Consider the following 18263-nt stretch of genomic DNA (forward strand, 5'->3'; position numbering starts at 1 on the left):
ATGATGGAACAGAAAGGACTTAGACCCTGAAGTCAGATACAAAGAATAAAAACAGAAATATATAAACATTTTTATACATAAAACATAGTTTCTTAGAAATCATTGTAAATAATGACATAAGTAATTTTATGGGCACGGGAAAATGTTGAGTGAGAGGAGTGAGCTATAGAACAAAATATTTGTACAGATATCTATAAAGTTATATTAATTTACTGAGTTATCTGGAGGGATATTCACTCATAGTTTAAAGATGTATTTATGAACCATGGAATTTCTGGTAACTTTTATTTTTTTTTAATTTTCTTTGAGTTTTCTTTTTTTCTTTTTTTTTTTTTGGTTTATAACTTTTTTGGTAGCTTTTACAAATTATTTTTAAGTGAGGTAATATTGGGATACCCCGTCAGTTATTAGCATCATAGTGTACCCACCCTCAACTCACCCATATTCCACCACCATAGACCTTTGTGCTTTTTTCCTTTTTCATTATTTCCCCTTCCCCAACCCCTTTCTACCCTTTGTGTTTCAGTTTTGTACTCAACTAATAAGGGTTAGTTTTTTTTTTTTTATCATGTCTTTAATTTACTTTATAGTCCACTTATTTCACTTAACATTATCCTTTCAAGCTAATGAACATGGATTTTCATTTTTAAACTAAACATAAAAAATCATTCTTATTAAAGTACAAAGAAGTACATTAAGAGTCATCCATAGATAACAACTTTTTGGGTCTTTCCATTCAGTCTTTTTTCTTGATATAGGGAGGTGGTAGGTCTTTCATCCTTGAGTAAAAATTGTAATTTCTTTTTTTTTTTTTTAATTTTCTGGAGGCATGTCTTAATTTATTTATTATTTGTTTGTTTGTTTGATTTATACATGCACTGGGTACAGTCAGAAGCGAGGGAGGGTGAGAGAATTCACCAGAGCCAGAGCGGGGAGCAGAGCAGGCAGAAGGACCGAAGTACACTGCTGAGGGGAGCAGCGGGCAGCAGGAGAGGTCTGCGCGCCATGTGGGACCCTCCTCCGGTGGCCGGGGAGCAGCCGGGGATCGAACCAGCTGCAGAGGTTGCAGGCAGCTTCGCAACCCAGCGCTCAACCGCTGCACCACCGGGGAGGCCCAAAAATTGTAATTAATTTCTATTTAGTTTTAGATTTCTGAATCTGTTATAAGTCTAGCTTGAAGAAGAGAGATTGTAGTAGAGAACTGCTGTGTCCGAGCATTAGGTTTATTTCTGTAATAAAAACGATTCGTTATAAAACATATAACTTAAACTTCATCTACATACTGTTATGAAAGAAGAAATGAGTCCCTTCACATCTTAGGATGTTTATAGTGAATCCAGTTCTGCTGTATGTACCTTTACTTCCTGTCAGAAATACGACTGAATATGAAATTCCTCAGCCCTCATGAATTTTCCTCTCAAAACTCGGAGCAGATCAGTTATCCCATAGCCCCTAGCAAATAGAAGAGTAACAGGTCAGCCTATTCTAAGTATTTATGTTTTTTTCCTGATTAGAAGAATGTAAGATTTTTATTTTTTTTTCCCTTGAAACAGTGTGGTAACTATGTCTATTTACTAATATCTAGATGTCAGTACCTTTTCCCTAGTAAAGAATTTCTTCACACTTTACTCTCCAACTGGAAGATAGTTTTCCTCAATTTTGTCTTTTATGATTTATTGCTACATGTTTTGGATTTTTTCTGTGTTGAAACTCTACTCTCTAGAAGTCTCTCTGAATTCCATGTCAGTCATTTATTCTGTAATTTTCTTTCTTTTTTAATTTATTTTTAATTAGGGTACTATTTGGGTACCCCCATCAGGTGATGCCACCATAGTGTAACATCCACCATATCCTGTAATTTTCTTCTCTAATAATTATCCCTGAATTCTGAACAAATTTGTTAAACTATCCTTCAAATTACTGATTTATTTCCCTAAATTATTTGGTTGGTTCTTTACCATGTCTAGTTGTATTACTTAACTGAGGGCTTGATTTTTGAAGATATAACATTTGTACCTGTTTAAAACAATCTGTACTGAAGAATGTTGGGTGAAATTTTCCCTTCAGTACCCATCCAGTCTTTTTCCTTAAATATGATCACTATTTTCAGTATATATGATTCTTGAGTATGCCCAGAAATATTCTGAACATATATATATATATATATATATATGTATATGTATATATGCACATGTCTTTTTCTTTTTTGCACAGGGGATAAGACATCATTCATATATCCTGAGCCTCACTATTTTACTTAACAATATACTTTGGCCTCATACAATGTAAACACATTTATACCTACATTCTTTGTTATATTTTATTATTTTCATGGAATGGGTATATAAATCAAATGTGTTTATTCCTACAATATTTAGATTATTTCTAATATTTTTCTAAACTAAGTAGCTCTGAACTTATATTTTTATTACATGTGTCAATATATTTAGAAGAGGAATTACTGAAATATCTGTGCCTTTGATGGTTGATTTATATTGTCAATTTTCCCTAAAAAGCAAAATAGCATATTTTCTATTCTTTTGCAGTCTGATAAATACATCACATTACTTTTCATTTCTTTAATATATGTAGTTGTGCATTTTTCACATGTTTAAAGACCATTGTCATTTTTAATGAAAATTCCCAAAGAAATTATCAATAAAACAGTGATTAACTCCAGTAATTAAAGTGAAAGTACTCATATATTCAGGATGTTTTAATAATTTCCAGCTGGAATACAAATTGAGGCAAACTTTTTTTTTTTTTTGTTAGCTGTGTTCATGATTTTTCAATTAGTACTCTTCTTTGTTAAGTAACAGAGATGATAGAACCTCAGGAAGCTATGGAAAAAATAACTCAGTTGAAATCTGCTAAAAAAGATAAAGTACTTTTTAATTTTGTATGTTGTAAATAATTGATAGAAATCGATTTTATTCTAAAAAAGAATCTCAAGTACAGGTTACACTTAAATAATGAGAAAATTATACAGGAAACTATAAAAAGTGAAATCCATAAAGATTTGAGTCTTTAAAAAAACTAAAAGCAAATTATGCAATAATGTTATAAACTTCTGAGAAATGCATAGAAGTAATTTCTTGTGTTTTATAGGAGGACATTCTTTTTTTAATTTTATTTGTAATTCTTTTTTCTTAGTGGGAAATACCATGCAATCTAAGTCAATGATTTCTAAAACTATTTTAACAGGCAGATGAAGTTTTTTCATTATTTCACTTCTTTATAATTTGTATTTTTTTTATTTTAAACATTTTTTAAGATTATTTATTTATATAAGCACTGGGTACAGTCAGAAGGACAGGAGGGTGAGAGAATTCACCAGAGCCAGAGCGGGGAGCAGAGCAGGCAGAAGGACCGAAGTACACTGCTGAGGGGAGCAGCAGGCGGCAGGAGAGGTCTGCCGGGTGGCCGGGAATCAAACTGGTGCTGCAGAGGCTGCGACCAGCTTCGCAACCCAGCGCTCAACCTCTGCGCCACCAGGGAGGCCCTATAATTTTTATTAAGGTAACATTGGTTTGTAACACAATATATAGTTCATATGCTACCCACTACACCCACCACCAAAGCACCCATAGTTCTTCCTCATAGTCCACTGTGCCCCCCATCTCCTTCTAACATTTCACTTAGCATTATCCCCTCCAATTCCATTCATGTAGTCACCACAGGCAAGAGTTCATCATCTTTATTTTTTATAGTTGAGTAGTATTATATTGTGTGAATATACCAAATCTTCTTAATGTACTCATCTGCCCCAGGGCATTTAGATTGTTGCCCTAACTTGGCTCTTGCCAGCAGTCCTGCAATGAACATATACGTGCATATGTCCTATTGAATTAATGGTATTTTTGCATTCTTTGAGTGATACTTAGTAGAATTTCAAGGTCAAATAATATATCTATTTTTAATATTTTGTGAATCCTCCACATTTTCCATAAGTGCTGCACTAGTCTACATTCCCACCAACCATGTGGGAAGTTTCCTTTTTCTCCACATCCTCTCTAGAACTTGTTGTTTTGGTCTTTTTGATGAGGGCCATTCTCATACGTGTGAGGACTTACCTCATTTTTGTTTTGATTTGCATTTCCCTGATAAGTGATGAATACTTTTTCATGTGCCTGTTGGTCATCTGTATCACTTCTTTTGAGAATAGCCTATTTAGTTCTTATGTTTATTTTTTTAATGGGTGATTTGTGGAGTTGTATGAGTTCTTTGTAGATCTTGGATATCAGTCCCTTGTCAGAAGTATGGTGGATGAATATTTTCTCCCACTCAGTAGGATGTCTTTCTGAAGTCTTTGTTACAGTTCCTTTTCCTATGCAGAAACTTTTTTGTTTGATATAGTCCCAATTGCTTATAGTCTGTTTTCTCTGCTTTTGGAGACATCTGTGAAGACATCACTGAAGCTTATGTCATTTGAACTCTGTCTCGTCTATGTCTTTGTGGTTATTTCCTGGAAGGTTGTTCTTTCTTCATGATAACATATTCCCTGAGATATCAAGGTACCATGTTTTGTATTTTTCCATCTCCCCTTATGCTGCATTCAATTCCCCATTCAATTCAAGTGACTGTAGCAGTAGCATAACATTTTGCTGTGCTAGTTTCCTAGTAGGTGGTGGCATTGACTATTTTTCTCCTCTTTTCCCAGTTTTGAATGTTTTTAAATGTTTGTCCTTTTCAGTCTTCCATAAATCTACACATCTGATCTTTCAACTGTTGAGTCAGAGTGTGAAGGAAAGATCTGGAGGGGTCCAGATGCTGGTGGGAATTGTGGGAAGGGGCTGGTTCAGGCCTGCGACACTGCTGATAGCCTACCTCTTTGGAGTTCCAGACAGAAGTCTCTTTAGGCTGTGTGCTGTCAGTGAGCTCCCAAAGTCAATACCAGTGTAAAGGGGTGCAGGAGGGGAACACAGCATAGTATACTTTCCCTGTCCCCTTCACTGGAGATCAGGCCCACTGGGAGCTCCCCAGTCTCTCTGCAGGCATCTCAACCTCACTCAACAGTGTGTGCCTACAGACCTCTGTTCTTTCTCTTCTGCAAGGCCACCGGCTAGATGGCGGTGCTGTGGTTTGCAAGGCAGCCTTCCACCTGGAACCACAACCTCCTGGTTATTCACTCTACTCATTTCTTATTTACTCCACTCACTTCTTATTTACTGAAATAGGAACTTCTTTAATGTCCCATCTCTTGTCGCCTGTCCTCATGTCCAGGAGGAATTCCAGTTTTGTCCCAAGCCAAGGAAACCTATGGATGCAATGTTAGTATGAGTTAGCTTTCAGATTATTTTCCCCAGGAGCAAAGCAAGGAAATTCTTCTTAGCTTATCTATGAAGAAAGGAGGTGAGGGGCAAGGTTATGAAACAGAAATGTAAAGAACCACTTGTGGACCCCATGGCGCATCACTTCTACCATTACTGCTGTTAACCTCGAAGTCCAAGTTGCCTAACCCAATGCTTGTTATATTACAGAAACCTCCTGCATTCTCTAACATTTTTGGACCCTATAATCTCTTCTCCAGAAAGTGACCAAAGTGATGTTTTAAAAATGTATTATAGACCAAAATTTTAAGTCAGTATACCATAACTCTTATGGAGACAGTTCCTTCTCGTGGGCTATAAAGTTCTCTGAACTTCTCCTGGCTTCTCTCTGAAATCAGCTCTTGTATTCATTCACTGCTTCCTTCCATCTCTTTGAACTTTTCAAGAATACTCTTTGCTAGGACTTCCAGTATTATATTGAAAAGCAGTGGTGAGAGTGGACATCCTTGTCTTGTTCCAGATCTTAATGGAATTGCTTTCAGCTTTTCACCATTGAGAATGATACTGGCTGTTGGCTTGTCATAGATGGCCTTTATGATGTTGAGGTATGTTCCTTGTATTCCAAGAATTTCAAGGGCTTTTATCATGAATGGGTGTTGCACCTTGTCGAAAGCTTTCTCAGCATCTATTGATATTATCATATGGTTTTTATATTTCTTTTTGTTGATGTGTTGGATAACGTTGATTGATTTTCGGATGTTAAACCATCCTTGTGTCCCTGGAATGAATCCTACTTGGTCATGGTGAATTATCTTATGGATACATTGTTGGATTCTGATAGCTAAAATTTTATTGAGGATTTTTGCATCAGTGTTCATTAGGGAGATTGGCCTGTAGTTTTCCTTTTTTGTGTTGTCCTTGTTCGGTTTTGGTATTAGTGTAATGTTGGCTTCATAGAACGTGTTTGGTATTGTCCCTTCCTTCTCAATTTTTTGGAAGAGTTTGTGAAGGATAGGCACTAATTCGTCTCTGAATGTTTGGTAGAATTCATTTGTAAATCCATCAGGTCCTGGGCTTTTGTTTTTGGGGAGGTTTTTGATTACCATTTCAATTTCGCTGCTTGTAATTGGTCTGTTTAGGTGTTCTGTTTCTTCTTTATCTAGCTTTGGGTGATTGTAGAGTTGTAGGAATTTGTCCATCTCCTCTAGATTGTCGAACTTGTTTCCATATAACTGTTCATAGTAGTTACTGATTATTCTTTTGATTTCTGCTGTGTCCGTTGTGATTTCTCCTCTTTCATTGATGATCCTGTTTATTTGTGCTTTCTCCCTTTTTTCCTTTGTGAGCCTGGCTAGGGGTTTGTCTATTTTATTGATTTTTTCAAAGAACCAGCTCTTGGTTTCATTGATCTTTTGGATTGTTTACAATAGCTACGCTTTGGAAACAACCCAAATGCCCCAAAATAGTTGACTGGATCAAGAAGATGTGGTACATATATACCATGGAATATTACTCAGCATTCAGAAAAGATAAACACATGCAATTTGCAGCAACATGGATGGCGCTGGAAGGGATCATGCTCAGCGAAATAAGCCAGAAGGAAAAAGAAAAATACCAGATGGTCTCACTCATAGCAGGAATCTAGAAAACTTAAATAAGGGACCAGGAAAATGAATAACTGTAAGAAAGTGAAAATCAAAATCAACAAAAAACTATGAACCAGAGACACTTTTAGGGGGGCGGGGGCAGGAGGGGAGGGATTGGCGTCATAATGGGGGGGGGCTGCAATTGTATGGGGAATATAAAAATAAAATTTATTATTTAAAATAAAATAAAATAAAACCTAAAAAAAAGAAATAAATTATAAAATTTCGTTATAAAAAAAAAAGAGTACTCTTTGCTTAAGAGCCACTTTACCTATTGTGTTTCCTACCTCAGATGCTCTTCCATGACATGGCTATGTCATTTGCTCTCATTTTTTTCACTGTTTTTTGTTTCTGTCACCTCTTTAAAGACTTTCCCTGAATACCCTATGAGAAAGGTATCCGCAACTCATCTCTCTTACTGTGCATTATTACTACTTCATATTATATTGTATGGTTAAATTATCTGCCTTTCCATGCTGTATTATAAACTCCAAGATGACAGAGACTCTGTTTTCTTCTTTGTTGTATTCTCCATATATGTAATGGTACCTGGTTCATAGATTACCAGTAAATATATGTTGCAAAAATAAATGAAATCCATAGTTCAGTCCCATTTATAAATGTCATAGAAATGCTTGCAACCCCATCTGTTGCTAGGAAGAGGGTAAAAATGCAAAATAAGTGAAGCTCACTTTACTTATTTTTTGTATACTATTTCATAACCTCTCAATGCCAATAACTTATTTGAAAATCTAAATTTTACCATCATGTTTCATCCTGTTTGCTATTTCTGTCTCTTCAAACATTCCTATTTCATCTTGTTTTTCCCTTTCTAGTAACTATCCATCTTTAGTTTCCTTTCATTAGCTTATGTTGTTATGCTTTTCTACTGCATTCTGATTTTCCAAGACTTTTGTCAAAGACAAGTCATGCAACTTTCTTCCAAGTCATATCATGGAGTGATTGCTGACACTAAACACCTGATAGCTTTGTGGATTATAGATCTACACCACAATTCTAAGATATATTAAAGAGTGTACCAATGAAATATGTCAAATTCCATATTATCCCTGACTTAATGAACACAGGGAGCCTGGATTCAATGTGGGATTCTACTGAGAGATTATCATTATGAATAGATAGCCACCTATACTGCTCTAGGGTAAGGCTACTTCTGACTTCACTTCCAGTGGTCATAGAGTAAGGCAATATTTTATTAATTTTCTTTGGTATTTTTTGTGGTTTTGTTTTAGTAAAGCTTAGTTTTGAGAAATGTGTTATAAAAAAATTCTGTATCTTTTTTCTAATCTTACAAAAAGTAGGGTTTTTTTTACTTAGTTCTTTAATTCATTAAGTCATTATTATGAAATTTGATTACTTATAATTGTGGCTTAATCTTTTCTCTTGTTTACCTTTTTTTCCCTCTCTGGAAGCTTCACATCGATCCAAATGATTTTTCCTAAAATATATAGTCATTTTTTCATTTTCATTTTATTATTCTAATGTTTAAACTTTGTTAATACCATGGCTTACTTTGGCAGTTAGAATATTAGATGATTTCTGTCCTTTAAGAATATGCTGATATGGGCCTCTCTGGTGGCGGTTGAGCGAAGCTGCCCAAAGCCTCCGCAGTGCCGGTTCTATCCCCAGCTGCTCCTCGGCCACCGGAGGAGGGTCCTGCATGGCACGCAGACCTCTACTGCCGTCCACTGCTCCCCTCAGCAGTGTACTTAGGTTCTTCTGCCTGTTGTGCTCCTCTGGCTCTGGTGAATTCTCTCACCCTCCCGCGCTTCTGACTGTACCCAGTGCTTGTATAAATAAATAAATAAATCTTTAAAAAAAAAAAAGAATATGCTGGTATTAGAAGACCTTTATAGAGTTTCTTTCAAATAGAAAATAATGTTTTCTCTCTTTTATTTTTAGTTACATGACTTAGCATTCTCACTGTATAAAAGAGATTCCATGATGCACATATATTTGTTGATATGAATTTATAGTTATCTTGATAGATGTTTTTATATGTATGTCTCTACACATATATATGCATATGATGAATATTTAAGACCAATCTCTAGGTAAGATTTTGGGATTGTGAGCACACAAAATCTAGTAAGGCATCATATTCACTGGGTCCCGAATGTATCTTTTATATTCCTTCCTGAATTTTTATAATACCACCTCCTAGAGAGATCAGGCTATCAAACGCTCAGAGGGAAAGTTAAGATAGTCCTGGAAAAATGGTATACTATCAATTTTAGGGTATTCCGAGTATTTATTCAATAAAATGATGTCAAAATTAAGGAACAATGACACTGTGATTACTGATGATAGAAAAGTTGTTTTTGGCATGAGAATGTGTAGAATATATACCACACCAACCTTCTAAACCAAACCAACATGTAATTGTACATTAATTTATATAAAACCTCATGCCTTAAAAAGTAACTTTCAGGAGAAAATACATTCTTTCCATGTAAATACTGGTAAACACTATCTAAAGGAAAATAGACACAGTCTTCTAAATTGCCATCCTTTTGCTTGTACAATTTTAATGATGCTTTTTGATTCTGGTAGTAAAATATTCATGTTTCTCATTCAAATTCATAGATCAAATTTCATAGAAAATTATTATACTGCAGTTTGGAAAACTAATTAAATGTTTTATTTTGCAAATGTAATGAACTAGTTGAATATTTGTTGCCAAAATTTAAAATGTAGGAAGATTGATGGCTAAATAAACTCTGAGAGTCATTCATATTGTATGAGACAAATGCAATTTTGTCAACATAACCTACCACTAAGCAGAAGATAATTCAAGTGGAAATAATGATAATTCAAAGTATATTTTTGCATTTGATATTATAATTTCCTACATTGGTATTTGGTAGGCAGCAGATAGGATATAATTATAGTTTATTTGAAAAATGTTCCTATAATAGGTGACTGCATATTATGGGAGGAATGTATGAAGACATGAAAACAATGGGCAGATGGGTTTTAGAACAATAACAGTTCACCTCTCATAAAATCATTTAAGTCGCAAGAATAACCACCACAATAGTTGAAAGCACACAAGTATGAAACTAAGCTGACGGGAAGGTTAGAAAGTCATATTAGTCTATCCACAAAGCATATGCACTTTACTTCTGTGATTATTCTGCCTTCAGAGCCTATACACTATTATCTTGACATGAATTTCAAGTTTGGCTAACTGATTTTCTCTGTGATGGTGGGTCAGTTCATGTTAGTGTCTGTTAGAGGTACTTATACTGATACAGGTGCACAAAGCAAGGTGGTAGCCTGGAACTATATAACTGCATTTATGTATACATATATGTTGCTATGTGTAACTCTAGTGAAACAACATAGAATGAAAGCAGGTCTTGAATCATATTGTTTTGTTTAAAATTGGTCTGAATTTTTTTTCTAATTAGTGAACAAGGTGATGATATGTTGTCATGGGTGTATATGTATGTATGAATATGTATCACATACTTATGTAATGTACAAAAACATATGTATATACTTACCTAGATAGATAGATGTCTGTGTGTGTGTGTATATACACACATACAGTTTTCTTCCAGTATGAGCAACAGAACATATCTGTTTGGTATGATTATTTAGTAGTCTTATTTTTGGGTCTAGGATTATGAAAAATATATAGTAACAAATGGGTGTCAATCTTTGAACATTTGTCATATAATGCAATAGTATATAACCCTGTGTAGCCTAATCCTGTAACAAATAATTTAACATGGTACTAGTTTGTTTGTTTCTTAGTTATATAAGCAAGAGTAGATATTTCTGGTTGGGGCAGCTGTCCTTGAGAGTGACTCAAGGATCCAAACTTCCTCCTGCTGTTGACTGTGTAATCCACTAAAGTCTTGGAATCCTTGCCACATCTCCTGCATCTAGCCAGCATGTGAGGGCATATAGAACAGAGGGGATTTCAGAAGTGTTTTAAGGCAAGACTGGAAATGGTGTATGTTACTTTGGAACAAAATTCAGACATAGGTCACACCTATTGTAAGGAAAACTGGGAAATGTAGCCTGGTTATGTACCTGGGAAGAAAAGAACATGATTTGGTAACCAATTAGTTAAACCTGCCACAAGCACTGTTTTTGAGGTTCATGATGGTTACAAGTAACAGCTAAAAAAGATTAAATAATATTTAATATTTATTATTTAAGATAGATATCATAGGGGAACCTTATTTCACACAAAAAAAATAGCCTTTCCTTTTTCATTTTCTTTTTCCTCAAGATCAAATCTATGTCATTAATTAATAAACTGAAAACTTCTTGCTATATCTGCTGAAGTACACAATGCATGTAAAGATGCCAATTATTCTTTTGTTGAATTGGGAAAATGTAAAAATAGACAGTATTCCTTTTTCCATCCACAGAGAGCACTAAATTATTAGTTGATAGTTCATGAGAGATATGTGACTTAAAGGGATAAAAACTAAATACTAATGGCTCGGAAGTAATTCTGTAAGGAGGAATTATTAGTATAATTCTAAGATTTTGTGTTTGTTTTTCTTCAACAGAGTGACCAGTAAAACACTGGTAGTTTGTCATATCAGGTAGATTCCTTAAAAATAAAATGAATTGTCCTACACTAGAGCTTAACTAGACTTCATTTTTAAAGAGATCATTGTTCCTATCGCTTTTCCCATATGCACCCTTGAGAGAGCAGGAAAAAGAGGGGGTGTACTGGCTAATGTGTGGCTTTAGAAAATCAAGACATATAGAATTATTTCCTGGAAATGTAGGAACAGTTAAGAATGAGGGGGATTAATGTTTCTGTGTCCTTTGGGTAAATACCTGGGAGTGGAATTGCTGGATCATATGGAAGCTCCATCTTTAGCAGGTTGAGGAATCTCCACACAGCTCTCCATAGTGGTTGGACCAGTCACTCATAGCAGAAATTTAGAAAACCTAAATAAGGGACCAGGAAAAAGACTAATTATAATGAAGTTAAAATCAAAATCATCACGCAACTATAAACCGGAGACACACTACAGGGGGAAGAGGAGGAAGTAGGATCAAAACAAGGAGTGGTGGGAATTGTATGGGGACTATAACCAGGATGAAAATGCATACATTGTGCAACAATGAAAAATGATGTAAAAAATATTTAAAATTTTAAAAATTTAAAAAGAAAAAAAAAGAATGAGGGGGATGTATGAATAAAGGGAATTGCAGATCCCAAGAGGATGGATTTGGGGAGCTCTGAAAGTTCTGAACCAAGTGCCCAAATAAGAAGGAAGGAAAGAATTTTGCCGTTGTGTAGAAGTGAAGTTTAAATGTGTTAGGCACATAAATTGAGTGGAAAACAGATCAGGATGCTTCTCACAGCTGGCTTTTGCTTTTCGTTTTTAAATATGGTAGAACTTGGAAAAATATAGATAACACAATTTAATCAGTGTGTATAGTTGGGTGTTCTTCATGGACCATCAATGTTTGGATATGTAAAGATATAAATAACTTACATTTTTCATAGGTTTTATATTTCTACTTCAGTAAAATTGATTATACTACTATTATAAAACATTTTCAAATATTTAGTGTTCAACTTAAAATGCCCTATTTAGTGTTATCTTTACAGTGGTGCCAAATAATATAACCTTTGTTGAGTTACATAATGTCTGCTTTCTAAAAAATTTTCAGCGTAACTTCTCTTTGAGCCTTTTCTATTTTCTTTCAGTTTCTTTCCCTGAGACCTACTAACTTTTTAAGTCCAATCTAAGTTTACATACATTCTTAATATTTAGATGACTAAAATTAAATGTTATTATATTCAAAATAGAGATTTTTTTAATATTTTATTTTATATAATTACATCATTTTTCATCTTTGTACAATGTATGAATTTTCATTCAAAATAGAGATTTTAACACATTTTATAAGAAGATATTTATTATGGAAATAATATAAATTTTTTTGTTTTCAGATAATAGTTCCTATTTAGTTTTTAGAAAGCTGTTTTGTTCTACAGCATTTAAAATATTTTTTAAAATAAGAACAAAATGCAAATCATTATTTTAAATAGTTATATAATTTGAATAAAACTAAAATTCAATTATTTAAATCTCAGATCTAAATTTAAAAAAAACTATGGATAGTTCTAGCATTCAATAACCACCTTGTTGGCAAATAACATCAGGATTCATGTATATTATATGAAGAACCACATATATACAAACTTTGAGAGGAATATGAATCATTCAGTATTCAGAATACTTCCCAATTATGTGCATATTTTTTGTGTACTGCGTTGATTTATGAGTGCCTTCAAAAGCATGCATCATAACCAGAGAAAGAACAGGTGGTATCAATACTTGAAAATATGTGTTAGGCAATAATCTATTGCATTTATGCCATCCAAAGATCCTTTTGAGGATCTTAATTAGTACGCCTTTTCTTATCTAAATGCTTCCATATCTCAAATTCCTTCCCATACTCCAAAGCACTATTTTTATTGTTAGCAATGGCAATTTGCAAACCTAGGTAGCCTTTGAATAAAGTTACTTTTCATTCTTGAATATAGAACAAAAATTAGTCCAAGGTGTTTCTGTGGTTTAGAAAGTGCTCACCATTAGAGCAGGTGGTGTGTGGCAGAGGAGCAAATGTTGAGCATCCTGGTTTGCTCTTTGCCATCTCCAAGTGTGAGATCCCAAGTGACGGAGGATCCCACAAGGTATTTAGTGTTTCGAGTTTGTGTCTGTGATTAGTAGAATTTACTAAATGTGTGGGTCCCAGGGCAAGGGTCTGCCTTTATCTGGTTTTCAGGGTAGTATTATATTAAATTCCTACCTATAAGCTTATGAAATAAGTGTTTCTTCTCAAGGAGGAAATAATATATGAAGGGAGAAGGATGTGTGGACATCTGATATTGAAAGGGAAAAAGTGAAATGAATTTGACAGAGCTGAAGCAAAATATCACTAGTTCATAATTCTGTTTGGGAGTTTGCTCTAGAAGTCTATTTATTCCTCATTTTTCTGTGTGCATTGTGTATCCTCGCTCACTATTGTTGCCTATTTCCCTTGGTTCTATAAATTCTTTTGATTCAATCATTGTTTAGATAATTGAAAATGTTAATTTGGGGTTGTATTTCCTCTTGTGTTTATCACTGGGATTTAAGTTCCTCTATAGTTCAGTTTTGGAAAGCAGGGATGCCCTCAAATTGTTTATAACAATCCAATACCTTCATTTATTATTTTCAGTCTGGAATATAAAGTATAGTTGACTCTATTGTGACTCAAACCCTTAGCTTAAGGAAGACTCACACACGTCAACCAAAACATCTGAGAGGGTACTTTTAACCAGAATATAGCTAGGGATATTTCACGTTTAGTTGACTGTATTTGCCGTCAAAATTGGCCAATATACTAATGTTGGGGGAGTAGGGAGCAGGAAAAAACATATTTAGCTACAACATTATTTGTCTCTATTTCCCAGTACTATGTACCTGGATAAGAATAAAAGTTTTAAGATAAGCTTTTTGAACAAGAGAGAAAAGTGCCACATTTTAGAAATTCTGCTAAATAAATGTCAAAAAGACTGAGAATGCAAAATATTTTAGTTGAAGTTGAAAGGTAAAGAAGAACTCACTTGGCTCAGAAGTTAGATGTATTCCTCTCCTTTTCAACTATCTGTAAGGGTTAAAATCAGGCTAGAAATATAATCTAGTCATTCTCATTGCCAATGTTAACCAGGGATAAAGTCCCTTACTTTGATTCTTATTTAATCAATCAGGTATAGTTTGAATTCTTTCTGGCACTTTGTATCAGGCTAAAAATTATGAAAATATGAACACTTACTGATAAGTAGTCAAATTTTATTAATTGTGTTAGAATTCTCACTTGTTTAGACAGGCACATTAGAACATTCATGTTATTTTACATTCTAATTCAGCTCCTCTGTGTAATGATCAGGAATGATCTTGCTTTTTGTAAAACTTCAGGTCTGTCTATAGCAATTTCTTTTGCCTTTACCTCAAATACACTAGCATTATTAATAAAAGTAGATTGGAATATAGCAGCTTTGTTGGCAAACCAAACTTTATTAAATGTTTGATTTTATCTGTTATAGAACATGAAAAGCAGCGGTTATGCAAGAGCACCGATTATATGAATTTGCATTTCAAAGTGAAATGGTTTTATAATGAATATGTGCGAGAACTTCCTGCCTTCAAGGATGCAGTTCCTGAATATTCATTGTAAGTAGTGATTTTCACTCCCAAGTTTGTTCTCAATTCATAATCCTATAAAATTACACCTGATTATGCAGCCTTAAAATCTCTTCACATAGTCTTTGTTTGAATGCATACATTTCTAATATAAAATATATATTAAGTGATTTACATGTCTTTGGGAACCATATTTAATTGATTTGTGTTGTATCTTTCAAAAATGCCTTAATTGATAATCAACTCAGAGAGAAAGAAATGATAGGACATACACAATGTGGCTCTTTCTTGTGAAAGTTCTCATACTCAGATTTTTGTTGGGAATGTGAGAGTGCTTGTATATTGATTTACACAATCAGATTTTCCTTTAATTGAAATTTAAAAATAATTAAAACGTGAAATAAGTAAACTTAAAAATGAGTAAAAGGTAATATGGTAAAAATGGTTTTGAACTAGTTTATTACAAAGAAATGCTGTGAAGCTTGTATTGCATTCATTAGACATTGTGGGCATTGAAACAGACAGGGAAGAGAGTTTGAAGGCAGTGAGTAGTATAATGATTTTAGGAGAGCCCTTTAATACAACTAATTGAACCCTTTAATACAACTAACTTCTAATTGAAGTTCATTGGATAGAATGGGACACAGGAACAAATTAAAAGGCTATTATAATAATGCTGTAGTGAGAATGTAAAGAATGAAGATGTGTGAGAAGGAAATTTTGAACATAGAAATTTTCAACTAAATATAAGGATAAAGGAAAAAGGGAAGAATTAACCATAATGAATCTGAGCAGTTGGTAGTGCCATTGATTGGGAAAAGAGAAGTTAAAAAGGGAAATACTGCCAGAGACTTATGTTTCTGGTTCTGTATAGACAAATTAAAATCAGACTAACATAGCCACTGAAGACCAATTACAAAAACTATTTGAGTAAAATTAAACAGCATCAGAGAACAAACAAGGCAATCAGAATTTGAGAAACTAAGATCCCTGGGAAAAGAAAAATACATGGAGATGAAACCTTATTTGCTGCAGTTGCTTCCCCAACCTTCTAACCTCTTTGCATTTACCGATTTGCAACATGGTCATGGTGACCACATGGAGAGCAGTAGCCTAGAACACATAGCGATTCCCCTGACCTGTAGATACTAGATCGGTGTTCAGGGCTACAAAGGATGCTGGAACTTGTGGAACCAAGAGCCTAGAGAAAAGGGAACTGCAGAGACATGAGCACAATCTGCGTGAAGTTTTTCCTTAAGGTATTTCCTGATCTGCTATGTGTGGAGATTGAGGCAGGAAAAAAGCTAGTAGAGAGCATGAAGACATTAAAAACTAAGCAAAGACTTCAGGAATCTCACAACACTGGTGAGAAAAAAAGACAGAGGACAATGATTATTAAGAAAGAAGAGCACTATAAATACCCCAGGTTTTCACGTGAGATCCCTGAAGGGCTCAATCATAGAATAAGGGAAAACTGGAAATAACCCAACCTAAAACCCAGCTCGCCTAGATATGATTATCTCTGAATTCAGTCTGCCAGGAGAAATTTAGATCCTCTTTGGAGGAAATGACCAATCAAATGTTCATGGACAATGTATAATACTATGCAGCAACAGAAAAACAAAAACAAACAAACAAAAAAACCTCTACTACTAGGCAACAGTACCAAATGATTAGAATCCAACAAAGAAAAATCTTATTAGATAGGGACTTTGATGTTTACCTTAAAATATGAGAGAATTCACAGAAAATGGAATCTATACAATAAAATTAGGAGTGTAACAGATGGGTTTAGTAGCATATTATTCATATCGGAAGAATTCAAATTATTGGAATATTGGCTTGAGAAAATATCCATATAGAAACAGAGAGAGGAAAAAATGGGATGGGGAAATAAAATAAAATAAGGGATATATGGTACAAGTATAAAGGTCCAATTACAAACAATTGCATCAATGAAAGAAAGAATAGTACAGAACAAAATTTTAAAAGATACTAGTGTCTATGGCCATGAAAAGATACTAGGTATGAATTTTGTAAACTGATGAAAAACATGTGGCCATAGTTGAAGAATTTCTATAAATCCTAAGCTGAATAAATGCCAGGAAAAATACAATTAGACACATCATAGAAAAAGGAGAAAATCTTAAAATGTATTTTAGTCAAGGAAGGGATGACATTTAACCTTTAGTACTACTTATTGGTGACTGTTCAATATAAATGAAACAAGAATACAATGTAATGACATCTTTTAAGTGCTGAAAGAAAACAAGAACTTAGAATTTTAAAAGCCATCAAAACTATCCTTCAAAAATGAAGCAATAGAACCATTTACATAACTGAAAAGCTGAATGATTCCATTTCCAGTAGACCATTACCAAGAGTATACTATAAGCTATACTTCAGATAAAAGAAAATGACCACTGTAGATAAAATTCTATATATTAGTAATGCAGGAAGAAACAGAAAATATTAGTATATTTTAAAATACATAATTTGTTTACTTTTTCTAACTTCAAAATAATTTCAATAGAATAAAATATACATAAAATACTAGATAACAGTTATATGAAGAACACAAGAGTCATAAGGACAATTAACAAGCTATAAGGTCCTTGAATTATTTGAAAAGTTTAAAGTACTCATTTTTAAAAGTGTCTAATATATCACAGGTGTGTGTGATGATTTATAATACAACCTCTTAAGGTTCCTAATACAAAGCTATGCATAAATAAAATAATGAAGAATATTAAAGTAAATAACATTTAAAATCAACAAAGGTAAATAAGGACCTCCCTGGTGGTACAAGGGGTTATGACACAACCTATGAAGCTGTCACCAGCCACTGCAGCATGAGTTCAATCCCTGGCCAGGGAGCAACCCACATGGCGCAGCAGACCTCTCCTGACTCACCCGCTGCTCCCCTCAGCAGTGTACTTAAGTCAGTCTGCCTGTTCTGTTCCCCACTCTGTATCTGGTGAATCCGCTCACCTCCCACACCTCTGGCCTATACCCCAGCTCTTGTGTGCATAAAGAAATAAATATTAGGAAGGAGAGGAGGGAGGGAGGGAGGGAGGGAAAAACTAGCAGAAAACTTAGAGGAAAATGTTATAGATTTATAATTAAATATATAAAATTAAATATATCAG

The 18263-nt window shown here is 34.1% G+C and overlaps 1 protein-coding gene across 1 annotated transcript in view; it reads left to right on the forward strand.

The window, feature by feature from the left end:
• Window positions 1–18263, forward strand: part of UNC13C (unc-13 homolog C) — a gene marked incomplete at both ends in the record, with an annotated part of 463147 nt that overhangs the window by 323955 nt on the left and 120929 nt on the right. The window contains one exon of the mRNA XM_084241221.1: window positions 15018–15144. Coding sequence (XP_084097347.1) covers window positions 15018–15144 — 127 coding nt within the window. The remainder of the gene's footprint in view (window positions 1–15017; window positions 15145–18263) is intronic.

Source organism: Talpa europaea, assembly GCF_964194135.1.
Source record: "Talpa europaea genome assembly, chromosome: 8".
NCBI lineage: Eukaryota > Metazoa > Chordata > Mammalia > Eulipotyphla > Talpidae > Talpa > Talpa europaea.